This window comes from Sphaeramia orbicularis, chromosome 12 (assembly GCF_902148855.1).
Source record: "Sphaeramia orbicularis chromosome 12, fSphaOr1.1, whole genome shotgun sequence".
NCBI lineage: Eukaryota > Metazoa > Chordata > Actinopteri > Kurtiformes > Apogonidae > Sphaeramia > Sphaeramia orbicularis.
This window is the reverse complement of record NC_043968.1, coordinates 6402352-6424653: the sequence shown is the minus strand read 5'-3', so window position 1 is coordinate 6424653 and position 22302 is coordinate 6402352. Positions and strand designations below refer to the sequence as shown.

The 22302-nt window shown below is 36.6% G+C and overlaps 1 protein-coding gene across 1 annotated transcript in view; it reads left to right on the top strand.

The window, feature by feature from the left end:
- Positions 1-22302, top strand: part of ror2 (receptor tyrosine kinase-like orphan receptor 2) — a 150011-nt gene that overhangs the window by 93948 nt on the left and 33761 nt on the right. Inside the window, exons 3-4 of the mRNA XM_030149929.1 lie at positions 12783-13070; positions 15662-15692. Of these exons, the coding sequence (XP_030005789.1) occupies positions 12783-13070; positions 15662-15692 (319 nt within the window). The remainder of the gene's footprint in view (positions 1-12782; positions 13071-15661; positions 15693-22302) is intronic.

Here is a 22302-nt window from a genome sequence, read left to right as displayed (position 1 = left end):
CTCTAGAAAAAGAGATTTTTAATCTCAATGAGGTTTTTTTACCTGGTTAAATGAACGATAGAACGATAGAACGATAGATAGAACGATAGAACGATAGAACGATAGAACGATAGAACGATAGATAGATAGATAGATAGATAGATAGATAGATAGACAGACAGACAGACAGACAGACAGACAGACAGACAGACAGATAGATAGATAGATAGATAGATAGATAGATAGATAGATAGATAGATAGATAGATAGATAGATAGATAGATATGACCCATTTGGATGTTCAGAGGCTCCGTAGTTACCATGGAAACACCGTCATCTTCTACAACATTGATTCACCAGTAAAACTCATGGAGTCGGATCAATGACAGTGGATGGAGAAAGTTGTTTTTACATTCATTTACTGATATCTTTGCTGAAAAAGTCACTTTTTCTTCAAATTTTTCTGTTTCTGATTCAATAACCTTCAACTTTAATCTGGGTTTTCATGAACATCTGCATGATCAGTGAATTAAATACAGGGAAACACATGATTTGCACTGAAAAATGCAAAATACAGAGGATAATATTAGAATAAATGGTGATGAAAATAACCACTAAACTTTTCAAAATGGTGGAGCGTAACAAGGGATTAGGGCAGCAAAATTAATCGTTAAAAGATCGCGATCTCGATTCACACTTATATGTGATCACATTTCTAAACACGGACGATTTTTAAGCATTTTATTTCACAGCAGCATTACAAACAAATGCCCACAAATACAGAACTGCTGCCTCTTCCCTCAACCAATGGTAAAGCATCTGTACAACACATGACCTGCTGCTGTCAGCTGGAGTTGAGTGAAGAAAGAGTGAGTTACAGCGGAGGAACATCTGCAGTAAAGAGACTGAAATGGATGAAAACCCCAGTGGTAGTTGTGAGTCCCCCACCTGAACTCCTGCACAGTTCAGGTTCACATCCATCAGTGTTCATCTCATGTCGGTCTTTTCTGTCGTCCAGATCCAAGTGTGTTTTCATTTCCACTTCTCTGACTTCTGCTGTTCTTCTTCTCCTTTTCTTTTCTTTGCCGGTGACGATAACTCGGCCTTTAACCAAGAATCAAGTCTCACCCTCTCTAAAAATTTTATATTAAAAATATTCCATTGTGCTGCTGGGAAGTTTCTTTGCGCTGCAAACTTTCACAGATCAGCTGACGTTGCTTAGCAACTGGCACCATAAGTGCAGCGTTTCTGCAGGTCAGGTTTATCCATGCACCACACCAAACATTTCAGACAAAAAACCCATCACCGTTGTGTATTATACATATAATATATAATAGTCCAGGACAGGAGGGAGGGAAGGGGGAAATGAACAGAAAGTTTCACTGTCACGTCTGCAGGGGCACAGACCGCACCACCCCGTACCCCCATTGTATAAATAGGACGGAAACTGATGCACGTGTGCGGGTAACCGGCCGAAACGCACGCACATGCACCCCCGTCCCCCGCTGAAGTGCACGTGTACGGCAGAGCCCCCCACCGCCGACCGAAACGCATGTGTGTGCACCCCCTGCTGAACCATGCGAGTGCCCCCCCCCCCCCATTACACACAGCCACACCAACAGATCAGTTCCACAGCAAACACTGCATAAGTGACCGAACTACTGCAGAGTGATATGAAAGATGCGAATCAGAGGGAAAAGAACCCATTTTCCTTGACAGCGGTGAAATAAACATTTTGTGAAAAAATCGTGCCAGAGAATCATCATCTCAATTCTGAGCAGAAGAATCGTGATTCACATTTTTGCCAGAATCGTGCATCCCTACAAGGGATTAATGGCGACTGATAAACAGTGCTTTTATTTAGAAGATAACTTTGACTTTGAGTTTATCTGTCCTCATTGACAGTCAAAGGAGCTAACGTGGATTGGGTTTTATTCCAAAAACAAAAAAAAAAGGGTATACTAGTAAATTAAATGTGACACTATTTTCTTCAAATGACATTTACTACAGTAAATTCTTGCCAAATGCTGGCACATGTGCATTAATCCGGCTCAGAGCGGTGCCAGACATTACAGATCCATTGGCTCGGTCTTCGTCGAATGCCTTTAGTGTCACATCGTGGTGAAGTGGGGACTCGGTCGGTCGACCGACGGAATGTGATGAATCATTCCCAAAGCTTTCAAACCTGAAAGGGACGAGGTGGCTGCTGCAGGCGGGAGCACAGCCGGTTTGGAAAAGGCTCACGTGTCTCACATCAGCTCCAACTTGGCTCCAACTTCCCAAACTTAGCCCAAAATTAGGACTTTTCTGCAGTGAAATGAGGTTCAGGCTTGAGACCACCCATAAACTGTATTCATATTTTGACACATACACTCTTACACCCTGTGAGGAAAATCGACCGCCTCCTACATCCTGACTCTGGTGAATGGACACTTATCCAAAGGGCCGGTGTGATTCTGTGTCACAGAGTTATGTCTCTAATGTTTAACCCTTTAATCCAGTGTTTTTCAACCTTAGGGTCAGGACCCCACATGGGGACGCCTGGAATTCAAATGGGGTCGCCTGAAATTTCTAGTAATTGATTGAGAAAACCGGAGAAAACGCTTATGTAAAGATCTGCTTTTAGGTCAAATATTTGAGTATATTTTTAATTTATTACAATTTTGATTTTATATGCTTAATATTTGGAACCAATATTCACTTTTAAAGTCTTTGAAAAGGTTCGTTAAGCATCTGTGTGTTATTTATGCAATAAATTATATACATTTTTCAAATTGGATTTAATATTTTTTTTGTCCTTTTGTGTTTTTATAGTAGGTTAAAGTGAAAAAATAATAGGCAGATGAGATAAATGAAGTTGTGTCGAAAAAGAAGACACTAAACATGGGTATAGGAAACATTTCTTTATATAGTATATAAAGGCCAAATCAAAAGAACTCAAAAACAGCCAAAACAGGCTCAGACCACTAAGGGTTCAGATGCTGCAGCTCTTTCATAATTCACATTTTCAGTTCTTGTTTGTTCAGTTTTAATTGTCAGCCTTGTAAATTCAAGCTGGACTGACTGTACATATCCTGACCAAGGAAAATTAAATCAATTTCAGCAAAAAAATGTCTCTGTTTTGAAAGTCTGGGGCAAGGTTATTATCGTTAACGAAAACTAACGAAATGACAAAAACTAGAATTGAAAAAACATTTTCGTTAACTGAAATAAATAAAAACTATGATTAAAAGAAAAAACGATAACTAACTGAAACTGTGTTGTGTCCTTAAAAAACTAACTAAAATGTATAAAAATAATGGATGAAATTCCCTTCGTTTTCATCTTGTCAATGTCGGACTGATACGAAATCAATTTATTTCGCGCAAGCAATTTTAGCTAGTGGCACCATACGACACTTCATGATCCGAAACTTCTCATCACTCGTTGTTTAGAGTCGGCTTCTCGTCCTAACTTTACCTGGCAACATGGAAACTAAAGTTAGGAAAAAGAGCAGCAGTCTTCTATGGGATTTATTTGAATATGACAGCGAGAAAGATAAAAGATATGAAAAAACTAAAACTAAACTAAAACTTAGCATTTAGAAAAAACAAAAACTAATAAAGACTAGCAAACCTGCTCTAAAAACTAATTAAAATGAACTGAATTAGAGAAAAAAAAGTAAAAACTAAATAAAACTAAACTATAATGAAAAATCCAAAAGTATTAGAACTTTGGTCTGGGGTCGCCAGAAATGTGTGATGGTAAAATGGGGTCACGAGCCAAAAAAGGTTGGAAACCAGCGCTTTAACCCCTGACGTATCTGTGGTGAACGTTCTGAATGTATGATTTATTTATTTATTTATGTAATTATTTATTATCAGTTCATAAAAACAGTCTTCAAACCGGTCAGTCGACACTCACTCTTACTAAGAATGGCTTTTCAAATTTACATCACAGCTGCTTCTGAAACATCACATGTTTATACACGTGTATAAATGCAGTGGCTTCAATAAATCACAGTTTAACAGCAAACAGGAAGTCCCTCCCTCATGACAATACAGACATTAACAAGACAAGACTGTCCGAGGCCTGTGGACCTCTGACTGACCATATGTGGACGATGCAAAGCAGACGTTCAGGATGAAATAAATATTTTCTTCCCGTGGCAGAGTCCCTCATGACCACAGATTGTGTCTGGTTCGGAAAAACTGAAGATAAAGGATGTTTGTTTGAGTGCTGTAGTCAGAGCTTTAGTAACTGCAGTGTGTGTGTTGTGTGTGTGTGTGCGTGCGTGCGTGCGTGTGTGTGTGTTTATTCCTCTTTTTTGTCTTGTTCTGTGTAATATTTCAGATAGCACTACATGAATGTTCAGGGTGGGTTTACTTAATGCGATAAAACAGTTAAACATTTAACCCCTGAGAGATGAGTTCAGTGAAACCAGTGGCTTGGAATTTGTGTCTGTTTCAGGTTCATAAAAGCAGCTGAGTGTGTGTTTGTGTTCCTTTTCTTCTGTGGTTTTGTTTTACTGTGTGTTTTAGGGTCAAAACAGGCGGAAGAACAGAAAAAGACAAAGAGAGGAGCTGAAGTTTGACAGGTTTTTAGTGAATAAGGCACTAGAATGGACATCAGTAAGAGATTTAGGATGTTTAAAGCAGTGTATGACTTCATCACAAATGTTTTTTCAAATGTGTCAAACCCCAATTATATCCTAATTAGTGCTGGGCAGTGATTAAAATTTTTAATCGCAATTAATCGAGTGGATTTCTGCGATTAATCGCATAGTTATATTGGGGGTTGCCTGCATCAACAGTGTGTATTTCCTTTCAGTGATATTTCAGACTGAAGTACTCTGGTGATAAAAATAATTGCACACGTCAGTGCTTCCAAACACCTGTGTCCCCCCCCCCCACCATCTGAAGACATTTCAAATGAAAATGTCCATGGAACAGACCACTACTGTTACACATGTTTATGTCCACACAGGTTTATTTCTGCTTATGAGTGATTGACAGGAGTCTTAGTCCCACTAATCAGTACTAATACTAATAAGAACAATAATATGGGATGTTCAGTTGTTCAAAGTAAACAAAGGGGGCCCTCTAGTGGTGGGAATAAGTTGCACTAACATATGTTTTTTTGTCCTTGCGGTGTTCCCGTAGCCTGTTCAGACATAAAAGGAACTAACAGACACGTTTCTTTCACTCTGTTTTTATGGTCTGAAAAATGTTTGTCTGTGAGTATTTTCTGTTCAGTTGTTGTCAGAATGAATAGTATCAAATATCTCTCATGTGAACCTTTGTTGTTTGATAAAAAGACGTTGTAAATCTTAAATTAATCTGTAAATGCTAATTGTTAGCGTGTCTATGGATTTTCCCATTCAAGTTAGCATCGAGTTAGTGATCTTTTCCCATTCATTTAAATGTATAATGCCATTTAAATGTACTAAGGCAGTGAACAGAACGCAGACATATTTTGTTTGTATGTGTCAGTTTTACAGTGAGTCTACAGGAACAGATTTGGACAGAAGTTTTGGGTGTTCGCCTTTTCTTGGTAAACCTGTTGTCTATCTGCAGCTAATCGCTACACGCACACAAGCAGAAGAATAGAACTTAGAATAAAACAGGATTAACGGGAGATTAAAAAAATTGTCGGCATTATTTAATGAATGCGTTAACGCAGTAATAACGTGTTAACTTGCCCAGCCCTAATCCTAATTATCACTAATCCATTAGTCTTTCTGTGACAGATGACTCCATCATAAACACAGTCCACTTGATTACATAACAAACTGAAACGTCACTCGGGCCTTTTTCGGAAATTTTGTCACAAAGTGCATTGTGAAAATGGCGACCAAGCAAAAGTGGTTTCTCACAGATTTAGCAAGAAAATGAACCAGATCGCTAAAATATAAACTTCTCCAGTCCACCAGGGTTTTTTTACAGAATGAGTCCAGTCGGTGGATGGAGGTAAAGGTGTCATTTGGGTTCAGCTTCACCAACACAGACAGACGGTCAAACTGCTGCTGCGTGGAACTCCCACTCCCACAATGCACTTTGCGATGAAATTTTTGAAAAGGCCAGAGTGAAGTTTTGGTTCGTTATGTAAACGAGCGGACTGTGTTTATGATGGAGTCATCTGCGAAGTTTTTCACCGTGAGGGAAGTGATTCAGGTGCATGAACACAGACAGACTCATGGATTATGATCATTAGGATGTCACTGGGGTTTTATACATTTGAAAAAAAATTTGTGATGAAAGTTATACACTGCTTTATCATGAACTGGGAACTGGAACACAAGTATCTGAATTTTGTCCCAGTAGTTTTTGTTTTGTTTTGTTTTTTTTCTAAATCAGTCCAGCTGCTTTTTGGCACCTGGTTGAACACCAAAAAGCAGTTACAAAGTCAAAACTCAGTAAAAACAAAGTAAAAAAAAATATAAAGGACAATCCCCACAACACTGCAAACAACAGCAAAAATAAACAACAATAAGGAAAACACTGTAAAAAAAAAAAAAAAAAAAAAAAAAAAGCCCAAACCGTCGATTTTTATAGTCGGTCTCACTCACTGCTCTGTATTTTGCCCCCCATGACACCAGTGGCAGGGGGTGAACTGAGCATGCTCAGATGTTTATGGAAAGAATCAGGTCTATTCTATCAGCATGTTTTGAAATTTTTGTTATTGAGAAAATGGTTGAATTTTTATGAATATTTAAAATAAATACATTAAGAGCGCTCACCACAGACACGTTCAGGGTTAAAAGGTTAACCCCTGAACACCTGAATTTATATAAACACTGGAAAAATCCAAATCTTACCAAGTGCATTTTTCTCACTTCTAGTTAAAATAGTCGGAGGTGGATCAATGGCAGTAGACATACACACTGGATTTATGTACAGTTACTGATATATGTTGCTGAAAAAGTCACTTGTTCTTCAGTTTTCTCTGTTTTTGACAGAATAACCCTCAATTTTAATCTGATCTTTTATTAATATCTGCATAATTGATAAGTGAAGCATAGAAAAATACACAATTTTCACTGAAAAAAATGCAAAATACAGAAGATAATATAACAATAAATGGTGATAAATCACTTAAGAAAGGTTAAAAATAGAGAAAAAAATTCATTTGGGAGCTGACACAAAAGTAGCACTGGGTCTTTAAGGGTTAATAATGTACTAGATATGGACAGTTGGTTCTCCAGCAAAGTATGCCTAAGTTTACAAAAGACAAAAAAGCAGATAGTAAAAGCCTTTACAAACATCACTGTAGATGAGACTGGCTGGGTGCAAAGCCTGCTGGGTAAAACATGTTGAAGATGAATTCAACAAGTTTAGCATCAGTCCTGTATGTGTGAGGAGGTTCTAATTTTATTTGAAGGTACAGAGTGATGAACAGACCAGAGTTGAACCCAGAAAGACCCAAACAGCCACCACTGACCAAAGCCATGTACTTTTATAAAGTTAAATATTGAACTGCTAATCCTATTAACACATGTAAATAATTGGTGTAAAATACAGTTCTTCGTCTTTTCATGGTCATCAGATATGACCATATTTGGACGTTCAGAGGCTCTGTAGTTACCATGGAAACACTGTCATCTTCTACAACATTGATTCTCCAGTCAAACCCATGGAGTTGGATCAATGACAGTGGATGGACACACTGGGTTTATGTTCAGATAATAATAGATTTGATAGAGAAAGTCACTTTTTCTCCAGTTTTCTCTGTTTTTGGTTTGATAACCCTCAAATGTAATCTCAGCATGATGATTAAAGTACATGATCAGTGAAATAAATATAGGAAAATACAGGATTTTCACTGAAAAAATGCAAAATGCAGAGGATAATATTACGATAAATGGTGATAAATCACTTAAGAAAGGTTAAAAATAGAGGAAAAAATTCATTTGGGAACTGACACAAAAGTAGCACTGGGTCTTTAAGGGTTAATAATGTACTAAATATGGGCAGTTGGTTCTCCAGCAAAGTATGCCTAAGTTTACAAAAGACAAAAAAGCAGATAGTAAAAGCCTTTACAAACATCACTGCAGATGAGACTGGCTGGGTGCAAAGCCTGCTGGGTAAAACATGTTCCAGCTGGCCGTTGTTAAACTCTCTTCACCCCGCAGTTTGACCAGCAGCTCCTCCGTCTGAAAACTGGAGATGAATTTTCTCTGAAAATCCCCAGAGATCGTGTAAAAGCCACTGAAGCCCAGTTCACAGCTCAGTCAGAGACACTTCTTCAAAGGAAGTGTCCGTTTATTTCCAACAGTCCGTCAGCTGGACTGTTCAGCGGGTGAACAAGTACCCTGATATATGGAACCATCATAGAAAAACACAGAAACACGCAGCAGGCTGCAGCAACAGCAGAGAGAAAAACATACGGGTGGTGGAGTGACTAACAGGCTTCTTTCACTGGGAGGGTTTTTTTTTTTTTTTTTTTAGCTTCATAGTCTTGTAGTTTCACAACATTTATACCAGGGGTGTCAAACATGCGGCCCAGGGGCCAAATGCAGCCCGCCAAACGTTCCAGTGCGGCCCATGGGATGAATTTGCAACAATTCCACAGTCTTGAATTGAATTAAGCAAAAAAAAAAAAAAACTTTAGCTTGAATTAAGGAAAAAATGTTGAATTAAGCAAAAAAAAAAAAAAATCTTCAATTAAATGTAGCAAATAATCTTGAATTGACAACTTCAGTGCAAAGTGTAAAAACTCCACAGTCCAGGCTGTGGAACTCATTTTAGTGCCGGTTCCACATCCAGACCAATCTGATCTACAGTCGAATAATAACAGCAGAAGAACCAGAACCAGTAAATATGCCAGAATTAGTAAAAACTAGAAAAGCACTCGGAGAGCGCAGACCTCCACCAAAGCAGATCAGCCCCACCCCCCAGATCACCACCAAAATGTAATCATTTGTTCCTTGTGCCAGTATCAACATTTCCTGAAAATTTCATCCAAATCCGTCCATAACTTTTTGAGTTATCTTGCACATGGACAGACAAACAGACAAACAAACGAACACGGGCAAAAACAGAATCTAATGGCGGAGGTAAAAACTACTTTTCATCTGTAAAACATAAACAAAACATAAAACTGCCTACATTAGTACATCACTCGTTCGCTATAAATTTCTGTTTTGTCGACATTTAATAAATATCATATTTACGTTCGTCTCCATGTTTCTGGAATGACTTCTCGTGTCATCTTGTGATAATAAATAAACAAATCATCGCATTTGTGATTTAATGGAAAACCAACATTACACACTTCTGTTTTTTCCACATTTAGTAAATATCTGTAAAGTTTTGCGCAGATGTCCAATGGAAAAGCACCTGGTATGGGGCTGTGCTGGAAAAAATTGAAAATGACCCTTTAAAGTGCTTGAATATAACCTTGAAAAAGTCCACGAACCCTGTATTTATGACAAATATTGTGTGTCGTCCATAAAAGTGGCTGTTGTGATGTTTGCTTTCTTTTCCCACTGTCTGTCCATGCTTGTACTTTAGGTTTTTACGTTTGTTTTTGTGTTTTCAGAGGATCAAACCCTTCATCACTGTGACGCTCATTTGCGTAGCGGTTTGGACATGATAATTAGGTGTCAGCTCCGGGTCTTTGTGAAATGCTTCCATCTTTGGCCTCTTCCACTGTGGCTGCGCTGGATTCCACTCATGGTGGTGGGCTGCTTAATGCTGTTACCATGTGTTCAGTTGTTTGTTTGTGTCAGTAGAGTTTCCCTGGTTCGTCCCACTCCAGTGAGCCACAGTGGAGCCTCAGGGGGCTTTTTCTAAACACACACACACACACACACACTGTTGACACTGGAATGTGGACCGGGTTCCATTTATCCAGTGACAACTCACATCTTTAACAGATAACATAAGAACATTTTATATAAACGATCTACATTTACAGTTTGACCACAGATAGAACACAGTTTATTATAGGCCACAGTGGAGCACAGGACAAAGGGTTAATGAAAACAAAGGGTTAATAAAATGACAAACAGCATGATATGGTGTAGACAGAAAGAGAGAGAGAGAGAGAGAGATCTGATAGATAGATAGAGAGAGAGAGAGAAAGAGAGAGAGAGATGATAGATAGAACGATAGATAGAACAATAGGTAGAATGATAGAACGATAGATAGGTAGAACGACAGATAGAACGATAGAATGATAGAATGATAGAACGATAGAACGATAGATAGATAGAACGACATAGAACGATAGAACAATAGATAGAAAGATAGAACGATAGATAGAACGATAGAACGATAGAACGATAGAACGATAGATAGATAGATAGATAGATAGATAGAACGATAGAACGATAGATAGATAGATAGATAGATAGATAGATAGATAGATAGATAGATAGATAGATAGATAGATAGATAGATAGAACGATAGAACGATAGAACGATAGATAGAACGATAGAACGATAGAACGATAGATAGATAGATAGATAGATAGATAGATAGATAGATAGATAGATAGATAGATAGATAGATAGATAGATAGATAGATAGATAGATAGATAGATAGATAGAACGATAGAACGATAGATAGAACGATAGATAGATAGAACGATAGAACGATAGATAGAACGATAGATAGAACGATAGATAGAACGATAGAACGATAGAACGATAGATAGATAGATAGATAGATAGATAGATAGATAGATAGATAGATAGATAGATAGATAGATAGATAGATAGATAGATAGATAGATAGATAGAGAGATAGAGAGATAGTCAGTCTTTTCAGTCCAGTCTTTCATTTTCTGATCATAACCCCAGTGTTTCCATCCACTGTCACTGATCCAACTCCATGGGTTTTACTGGTGAATCAATGTTGTAGAAGATGACGGTGTTTCCACGGTAACTATGGAGCCTCTGAACGTCCAAATATGGTCATATCTGATGACCATGAAAAGATGAAGAACTGTATTTTACACTGATTATTATTTCCATGTCTCAATAGGACTAGTGGATCAGCAGGTTTTAAACAGTTCAGATCAGTCGGTGGTTTCAGTTAAAGGTGGATGTTTGGGTCTTTAAGGGTTAAAGGGGAGACTGGGGTCAAGTGCGACGTTGTGTGCTGTGTGTGCAGTGACTGTGCCATTACAGGTTCAGATTTATTTGTCATTTCTGCAAATAAAATACACAGAAATGAAACTCTGTACTCAGGTCCTGGTTGTCAGCAGCGTTTAGTAAATACTATAAAATACTGATTAAAAATATTAAAATACTGATTAAAAAAAACCAAAATAAATAGCTAAAATTATTATTTTCTGAAGTGCACAGCAGTAAAGTGCCAGTTAAAAGTGCATTCCAGGGCGTCAAAGTTCAACAAGCGTTAGTTTGGTTTTGTTAAATTCATGATGGTGGGGTTTGTATTTTGGGAGGTGGGTTTGGATTGCAGGTCGTCGTCAACACCACGCGGCCTTATGACCCTCCATTAACCGATTTAATAATAAGCATCAGTCATATTAGAGTATATAGCAGGGGTGGGCAATTAAGTTTCCTATGGGGCCACATGAGAAACTCTGACAGTTGTTAAGGGCCGGATCAATACACTTGCAGCTCTCCTTAATATATATATATATATCTCTCTATATATATGTACACTTTACTATAATACAAAAACAGTAAATGCAACAATACAATAATAAAAAGAAAATGTGGAGCACAGGATACAACTATTAATAATGAATATTCGCAAAAAGACTTTCGAAAATGTGCAAAACCAGCTCCACATTAACATTACATGAAAAACTATAAATGCATCCAGCTTTGTTTGCATATCACAGTTCCTTTTCTTTTTCTTTACCTCTGACTTCTGTAAAGAAATAATTTCAAGTCCATGTCTTGTTAAAAACTCTGCATTCAGAATCAGTCGTTCTTTTGTTGCCGAAACTGACATCTTCATGTGCTGAAACTGACCAACAAACCAATCAGTGCAGAAGCCTTATGCAAGGGCAGAAAACATGTGTGAAAAAAATGGTAAATTAGCAGACCCTTCAAAAATAAAAGCAGTGGCGTCGTATTGGTTACGTCTATTATGATGATATATATTTGCATTGAATTTTAATTTGCCAATGACCTCATGTGGGCCAGTTAGGGTCTGCTGTCGGGCCGCATGTGGCCCCTGGGCCTTACAATGCCCAGGTCTGGTATATAGTATAGATCTGCTTAGACTAGGAAGGTTATTATTATTAATTATATAAGGAGAAGGGGTGGAGTTTATAAATTATGTTTCTTCTCACTCTTTTTTGAATATGTATTTTATGTCTTATGTTGAAGTGTTTTGTTTATGTATTTTCTTTTGTTTTGACATTCATATTCCAAATAAATACATCAATCAATCAATTGTTAATGGATAATGTATTGATAAATCTGCTATATTTATTGAAGAAAACTGTTGTATAGTTGAGTCTGTTTGTATGACTGAACTGACATGAACATTTTGTTGTGTATTTTTATTTGTGTATTTTATTAAATTATTGCATTATGTATTTGTTGTGGTTCGATGCTAAAATTAGGAAAATGTTTGATTCTTGTATTAAGTTAATGCTAAAGGTGTAAAAGCACTGAGGGACTGGATTAAATAAATTGACATTTCTTTCTGCTCCTTTTGCAAAATTCACATTTGTATGCGCTGGAAGACAGATTCTGTTCATTTAGATGTTATTTTGTTTTGGTCTTAATTTGCTTGGTTTGTTTCATTTTGTTTCTTTGCATGTTTGAAATAAATAAATAAATGAAGTGAAATAAAATAAATAAACCTCCATCTGCTTGTGTTTTCTCCCATGCAGGTTATTTCCTGGAGTTTCAGGAGCCGGTCAACAACATCACCCACTTCCAGGGCCAGACGGCGACCCTGCACTGCAAAGTGAGCGGAAACCCGCGGCCGTCCATCCGCTGGCTGAAGAACGACGCCCCGGTGGTGCAGGAACAAGGACGCATCACCATCCGCAAAACCGAGGCCGGATCCAAGCTGCGCATCACAGACCTGGACACCACCGACACCGGCTACTACCAGTGTGTGGCCTCCAACCCACATAAGGTCATCACCGCCACCGGAGTCCTCTACGTCAAACTAGGTAGCACACACCTCTGAACGGCAAAGGACAAGGGAAAGAAGAAATAAAGGAGAGAACAGAGGGAAAAAAGGAGAGGAAAAAGGAGAAAAAAGGAAAAAAAAAAAAAAAGGAGAGAAAAAAGGGGAAAAAAGGGAAAAAAGAAAAAGGGAAGCAAAAGGGAAAAGGAGAAAAAAGGAGAAAAAAAGGAGAGAAAAAAGGGAAAAAAAGGAGAGAAAAAAGGGAAAAAAAAGGAGAGAAAAAAGGAAAAAAAAGGAGAGAAAAAAGGAAAAAAAAGGGAAAAAAGAAAAAGGGAAACAAAAGGGAAAAGGAGAAAAAAGGAGAAAAAAAGGAGAAAAAAAGGAGAGAAAAAAGGGAAAAAAAGGAGAGAAAAAAGGGAAAAAAGAAAAAGGGAAACAAGGAGACAAGGGAAAAAAGAGGAAAAAAGAAAAAAAGGGAAAAAAGAAAAAAGGAGAAAAAAAGGAAAAAAGAAAAAAAGGGGTAAAAAAAAAAAGGAGAAAAAGGGAAAAAAGGGAAAAAAGAAAAAAGGAGAAAAAAAGGAAAAAAGAAAAAAAAGGGGTAAGAAAAAGGAGAAAAAAGAGGAAAAAGGGAAAAAAGAAAAAAGGGAAAAAAGAAAAAGGGAAACAAAAGGAAAAAGGGGAAAAAGAGGAAAAAAGAAAAAAAGGGGAAAAAGGAGAAAAATGGATTTAAAAAAATGGAAAAGGTTAAAAAGGAAGAAAAAAAGGGGAAAAAGGGAAATAAAAATTTAAAAAGGAGGAAAAAGGGTGGAAAAAAGGAAAAACAAAAAAGGAAATAAAATAAACCTGAACGCTGATGCATGAATCAGACTGAACAGATGAGATGGAGGGATGATCAAGGATTAGGTCACAACTCTAAATTCTAAGATATTTATGGTTCAGTCATTTAAATGTAGGGTGTGTATCTGCAAGAATCTGACGATACAATATAAATCACAATACTAGGATCACGATATATATATATATATATATATATATATATATATATATATATATATATATATATATATATATATATATATATATATTAGACTTAGACTTAGACTTCCTTTATTGTCATTGCACAAAAAAAAAGACAGCAGTGAGATTTTGGTAACGAAATGCCGTTGCTTGGCTTCCGGAATCCACAGAATTATATATATATATATATATATATATATATATATATACTGTTAAAAAGGCTATTTTTTGCTAGTTTCTTTTTTTTAAATGATTATTTCCTGGAAGAATTGAATTCCACCATAAATCTGCACAAATCCTAAACACATTTGTATTTGATCCCAACAGGATCTGATGTTCTGTCACCAAATGTTCAAACTGTGTTCAAACTGAAATTCTGTTTTCCAGACATTCCAGTTTCAGATCCTGTTCAAATGTTCAGATTCTATTAGTTCACAACTAACATCAGAACAGGATTTGAGTTCAATCCCAACAAAGGAACCAACATTATTTAATAAAACAGTGTTGTCCTCCTCAGATCCAGCTCTGGGTTTTCTGTCCACATTTGTGGACAAAAGTTTCACAACTTTATACAAAAAAAAAAGAAAAGAAAAGAAAAGAAAACTGTCCACCACAAAGGACATTCCATAAAAATTTTAAAAACTGCATCAGAAAAAACTGTTGCATCATGATGTTTCCAATATCGGCACTGATTTAATAAAAAAAACTAAAAAAAATTGTACTTTGCTGACATTTCCTGGGTCTGAGGAGGTTAAATAATAATAAATAAAATATGAACAAAAAACAAAAACAAAAATGAACCTCCACAATATCTGCATTTGAATAAATACCTAAAAATACTGATGCAGTACTTTTTAATATCGATACAGTATTGTGAAATGAAATATCGTGATATATTGTAGAACTGATATTTTCTTACAGCCCTATTTAAATGTAATTTTTAACCCAATAAAACCGTTTGTATCATATTTGCTACACCAGGTTCTCAGACCTCTATCTCATCAACAGGATCAGTATTTTCCTTAAAAACTTGTTGTAAATGACCCAATATGTATTTTCTTCCCCCTGGGGAAATATCATCCCACTACAGCCAATGGAAAAGTGATTTTTTTTTTTTTTTTTTTTGCACTTTTTCAATATGGCCACTAACGTTAAATCCTCCAACACACATTTTGGAGAAAGGAATTTGGTAATTTTCAAAAAGTTACGCTAAGAAGAACATAGAATAACTAGACTGTTATTCGGTTGAAAACCAAAAAATATTGCAAAATATTGAAATTATGGTGCCAGTCGAGGGAAATAAAAAGGCTGTAAAAACTTTTATGTACAAAAAACACCAGAAATGATCTATATTTTCAAAATGTTACTGGTAAAAAAAATTTTTGTAACGTGAGCAAAAAGTTGCTAAAAATGCCCAATGCATCGAATGTGATACAAAAAAATGCATCATAAACAAAATGATATGGCAACATTTTTTGTTTGGATTATGTTAAAAGAGCTCATAAACATTTCAATCTCAAAAAATGTTAATTTTATGGCTAGTTTTTCATGGGTCAGGTTTGATAAGGTTAAGCAGTCCAGAGTCTTTCATGAATTCTTTGTTTGTTTTCTTCACAGGGCAGATGCCCACACACGGCCCAGATGAACCGTAAGTACCCTCCTGTGGTCTGGACACACACAGGCCCATTCTCAGTTTGCATTCTTCTCTGTTTTCTCTGTTCTCGTAAAACCTCATCAGTTGTGGCCCAAGTGCTGTTCCATATAAAAGTTCACACAAACCAAAATCGGATGGAAGTCCCGGGTGTTGTTCTTGTCTCCTACCTTAAATCAAGAACGCGCTGGGTGGTGACTCCTGTGGACTTGGATGGGAAATATCCTCAGATGCATTTCATGCTACTGTCGAAGTCAGAAATGTTTTAGTGAGTGGGCGATAGGGCTGAACGATACGGACGAAAGGTCATATCTCCATATTCATGCCAGATATCTCAATATCATACAATACGATATGACTACGGGTTTGGTGAAAACCAAGCGTTTTTCAGAAAAATACAAACATCATAATACAAAAGAATGTGGAAAGTGCAGTTTTATTTATAAGAACTCACTGTCAGTCGTCAGCATTAACATAAAGTACAAATAAATGAAATTTGTTGTGACTTCCAGAGCTGTACATGCAGGGCAGCACGGGGGAAATCTATATTGTTTATATCGTTGCTTTTTCGATATTAATATCTTGAATGTTCATATCTCGATATCGATACGATAATGATATATCTTTCAGCCCAGTAGGCGACCATCATGAGATGATGTGAAACCATGTTGGAATATGTGTGAGAGGCAGAATAGTAAGAAAACATGTTTATTACCATGATATGGATTCAACGAAATGTGTCTGTTTGGTCTGAAACTGGACTTCACCAGCGGACACAGTTACCTGTTACCACAGGAGGTTCTGTTCTACTGCGGTTTGTCTGTTTGTCTGTTAACAAGATAAGTCCAAAAGTTATGGAAGGATTTGGATGAAAATGTCAGTAGATGTTGATACTGGCACAAGGAAGAAATGATGACATTTTGGTGGTGATGGGGGGGGGGGGTCTGCCTTGGCGGAGGTCAGCGCTCTGAGTGCTTTTCTACTTTTTAAATATTTTAGTTTGTAAGTCCAACAAAAAACAAGAAATTTGACATTATCCTTTTAAGTATAAAAGGATTTAATTAACCATTTGATGCATGAATTATGAAAACCTTAGTCAAGATTTTTTTCCTGAGTGTTTTTTTTCCTCTTTAGGCATAAAAAATACAATGTCATTGAAATTTTTTATGTACCTGGTTTTTATAGGGTTTCAAAAATGTCCACGCAGCTGGACAGCATGTGTTTAATATTTGAAGAAAAGAAACATGTATTTAAAATACAATATCAGAAAGTGATCTACTGTGTGAAAACTATGAATTTTTTTTTTTTTTTTTATGCAGCTAATCTGATGTTTTTTCTCACATTTTTATCTTACTCTAATACAAGTTATTACTCACTTCATGGACATTTTTTTTTTTTTTTTTTTTTTACTTTTTGTTTTAAGAAAATGGTTAATTACAGTCTAATAACAAATAGCAATTGATTTACCCTCAAACATGTTACTGCAGATCAGGTTTATCAAGTATTCAACAGTAATGGTATGAATGTCAGTGTATGAGATGGTGCATAAGTGTCCACTGTGTTATCTGATATGGAACTAGGACAACCAAACCCATGAATGTACAAGAGAACAGCTGGAGAAGAACTGTCCACTGGAGTGACCACAGTGCATGAAAGTGTTAAATGACATGTTCTTACACGTTAAAAACATCACTGACGGCCGTGAGACTAACAGGCAATAATGAGTTTACCCATAGGAAAAAGAGCAAATGAAATATTAATTCATTTATAAATAGTTGAATTTAAAGAGGAAATCAATATAAAGCAATAATTACTTCTTAAATAAATAGTGACATTTTTAAATCAATATTTATGAAGTGAATTAACTCTATCTGTTTTGATGAGATCTTTAAAGCAGTGGATCTTTGGTGAAATGTGGGATTCTTTGGTCCTCCATGTGTTTATGGCCCTCAGGCTCCATCTGTTTATGTTTCCTAAATCTGTTATCAGCCACAGTCTGACAGTCTGAGCAGGTAAACCGAGCTGCTTGTGATCTAGAACATGTGCAGAGTTTTGTTCTTCATTCGTCAGAGGCGCCTCAGTGCAGCTGCGTCTTTAAACACAACTCGGATCATCCTCCTGTTTGGACTTTCCTTACATTGTCCAGTACAGTGTGTCACATGGACAGGCCGTGCAGGAGAACCTGGATTATTCTGATCAGTACCAGAAATAATGTCCTGTTAAAGATGAATTCAACAAGTTTAGCATCAGTCCTGTATGTGTGAGGAGGTTCTAATTTTATTTGAAGGTACAGAGTGATGAACAGACCAGAGTTGAACCCAGAGAGACCCAAACAGCCACCACTGACCAAAGCCATTTACTTTTATAAAGTTAAATATTGAACTGCTAATCCTGTTAATACATGTAAATAATTGGTGTAAAATACAGTTCTTCATCTTTTCATGGTCATCAGATATGACCATATTTGGATGTTCAGAGGCTCCGTAGTTACCGTGGAAACACCGTCATCTTCTCCAACATTGATTCCCCAGTAAAGCCCATGGACCAAAAACAGAGAAAACTTGAGAAAAAGTGACTTTTTCAGTAAAAAAAAAGTTACTTTTTCTCCAGTTTTCTCTGTTTTTGGTTTGATAACCCTCAAATGTAATCTCAGCATGATGATTAAAGTACATGATCAGTGAAATAAATATAGGAAAATACAGGATTTTCCCTGAAAAAGATGCAAAATGGAGAGGATAATATTATGATAAATGGTGATAAATCAGTTAAGAAAGATTAAAATTAGAGAAAAATTTATTTGGGAAATGCCACAAAAGTAGCACTGGGACTTTATGGGTTAAAGATGAATTCAACAACTGTAAGTTTAGCATCAGTCCTGTATGTGTGATTAGGTTCTAATTTTATTTGAAGGTACAGAGTGATGAACAGGCTCCAGCAGAGCTTAAAGGTCAGATAAGGTTTTGTAAAAGCAGACAGTCTGTGAGTTTCATAGCTGCGGGTTTATAGACCAAGGACGGATTAGAAGCTGTGTGTTTGGAAATGAGCGTAGTAAATGTTCCAAAGTGAAGACGTGCACATGTTGTTGTGTTGGAATGGAACTGCCCAAAGCTAAAGCAGACAAGCACAGACATGTGAGCCAGCACTCATACCTCCACCGCTTTGACTGAACTGGTAGAAGCCATGCAGACCCGGTGCTCTGCTGCTCTGACTGATGCAACCCAAGCATGAGGGCAGTGGACGCGCACACGTTCTTCTCTGTCTTGTGGCTTTTCCTCAGAGGCACAGGGCTGGATTAGTCAGACACTAGCCGGTGGTTTGGACCGGCTCGCTCTGGACTGGAAAGAATGCTGATTCATGTCCTCAGTCCGACCGACAGCGTTGGAATCCCTCTACCAGGACGCTTATCTCATCAGCCAACAAAATGACCGCTCTAATATGCTTTTATCCACACACTGTAAAAAAAAAAAAAAACAAACATAAAAAAACGGTAGTATTCCGGCAGCAGGGGCGCCGAAAAAATACTGTAAAATAACGGAAAATAACCATCTCATAAAAATACGGTAATCTTCCAGAATTAAAATACAGTTTATTGCCCAAACTTTACATGACATTTTGCTTTTTTTTTTTACTTTTTAATGTTTAATAAAGAATATGTTCATGTATTAAAACAATCCAATTACTTATAAATATAAATATATACATATATATATATATATATATATATATATATATATATATATATAAATACTTTTCAGTGAGACTAAGTTGTCCAATCCACTGATAAAAACTGTATTTGGACAGTTTATCAGTGCTTATACATGTTCTACATTCACAAAAATACAGTTATTCAGCATTTTTGTTGTGAAACCTCCTGTAATTACACAAGATATTAGTCAATTTACAAACAAGTCTGGTTCAACTGACAGAACAAATACAGTCTACTCTCGTTAAACCACCCGCCGTTATACCGCCATTTCCGCTTATCGCCATCCGCCAGCCCAGTTCCATGCACAAACAACACTTATACCATTGATTTCCCGACCGTTATACCGCCAGCGGCGCGGCGCGGCACCTCCGAGGTGCGCCACCGTGGCACCTCAGAGGTGCGGCTCCCAGTGTTGTCTTTTCCGTGGAAACCGGGTCGAAATGGCTCTTTGAGTGTTAAAGGTTGCCGATCCCTGCCTTACAACATAACAGAATCAAGATTTATTTAGAAACGTAATTAGAACGGGTTAACGGAGGCAGCATAGACATCATATAGTAAAGACATGCACATTATGGACGCAACCCGTTGTAACGCCATTTTCGCTATACCGCCAATTTGGCCGTGAACGGAAGTTGGCGGTATAACGAGAGTAGACTGTACTTCTTTAACGGTCAATTGGCAGTAATTTTATCTCGTTTTGTTGTTTGTTTGTTTTTTTTACAGTATTAAACTTTAAATTAACAGTTTAAGTTCATAAGTAGAGAAGAAATATTTATGAAATTACGATACATTTGCAAATGTATTTTAACTGTATTTTTCTGTGAAAAAAGAAAAAATTTCTTTTAAAAAAATGGAAATTTTATGGTTATTCACAGTTAGTTTTTTATGTTATTTTACATTTGACATGTAAAATCACTGTCTATTTTTGTCATTTCATTGATATTTTCCCGTATCTTAAAAATACAGGAAAAATCTGTAAAATAAACAGTGAAAATTCTGTTAAATTACAGATTTTTTTTAGTGTAGTCAGAGAGGACGTAATAATGTTTATTTCCCTGTTAACCCTTTCGTGCATGAATTATGAGAGCCATAATCAAGATTTTTTTTTTCCCTGAGTGTTTTTATTCCTCTTTAGGCATGAAAAAAAAAAAAAACAATGCGATTGAATTTTTTTATGAACCTATTTTTCATGGAGTTACAAAAACGTCCACTCAGCTGGACACCATGCGTTTAATTTTAGAAGCAAAGAAACATGCATTTACTGGTACACTGTGTGTGATCTATGGAATAAAACATTTTTAAAGTTGCTAATCTGATGTTTTCTCACATTTTAATATACTCTAATACTAGTTATAACTCACTTTACAGAGATGATACGCAAAACACACACACACAAAAAAAAAAAACAATTAGGAATTTTTTTTACACTCAAACATGTTAGTGCAGATCAGGTTTATCTAGAACAGTAAAGTTACAGTAATGGTCTGAATGTCAGTGTATTATTATGGGATGATGCATGAGTGTCCACTGTGTTGGCTGATATGGAATTAAAACAATAAAACACATGAATATACAAGAGAACACCTCTGAGCAGCTGTCCACTGTAGGGAACAGTATGCATGAAAGGGTTAATTAATAATTCCATGTGTTCCCATCAGTGTTCGAGTGGACGTTTTACGTCTAATGTGTGTCTGTGTTGGTTTTTCCACATGTTCTAAACTGACCTCATTAAAGTGAATGAGCTCGACTGAGTTCAAATCAAGAAGCAACAACCATGGACTGAAACTGAAACCAGTGCAGATGTTTTTTTTTCAAGTGTAATACCACTGATGGTCACTAGATTGTGGCTCCAAAAAGCCCTGGATGCCATTCAGAAACTTCTCTCTAGAAATACAAAGTCAATAATATGCTTTTGAGGCTAATAGAGGGTTTGGATGTCTGCTGTGTGGACGTTTTCTGATGACTGCTATAGTTGTGGTTCAGAGGCCTCACTGCATGCGTTTGTTTTTCAGACCTATTCTAGGAGTCGCTGAGCCTGTTTACATCACCAGAAAAGTCTGATAACTGGGAGTAATTGGATAATCGGAAGAATCGGACCTTAACCTCGTAAAGCCTGAACCGTTAAACCAGTGTTTTTCAACCTTGGAGTCAGAACCCCATGTGGGGTCGCCTGAAATTTCTAGTAATTGATAAAAAACAAACAAACATATGGATAAAAAATATATGTTGAGTTGACAGAGACAATCCCAATCCATACCAGACAAACTGTGGCTGTGAAACTGCAGCACTGTGGTTCTGTTTCTGTCAAATGTTCACTGTGGTCAGTTTCAGATGCTGCAGCTCTTTCATAATTCATAGTTTCAGTTCTTGTTTGTTCAGTATTAATTGTCGTCCTTGTAAATCACAGCTGGACTGACTGGACAGATCCTGACCAAGGAAAATAAAATTCTCCCTTTGAGCAGTAATCTACACCTGGATTTACTGCCTCTGTCCACAATAATATACATTATATAGACTAAATGTCCTCTAAAATTAACATTTATTTACAACATGGTATAGGAAACTATTACATGATCAAAAACAAATTAATTTTAGCAAAATAAATAAATAAATAAAAAAGTCTCTGTTTTGTATGTCTGGGGTCGCCAGAAATTTGTGATGTTAACATGGGGTTACGAGCCAAAAAAGGTTGAAAACCACTGCTTTAAAGAAACGTTACCAATATTTCTCAATATAATATTCAACACATTACTAGTACCGCTAGAATAAGAGTCTGAAAAAAGAACCAAATGGATTCTTGTGTTTAACCCATAAAGACCCAGCGCTGCTTTTGTATCATATCCCAGTTGAATTTTTCTCTATATTTAACCTTTCATGAGTGATTTATGCCTTTTATTATAA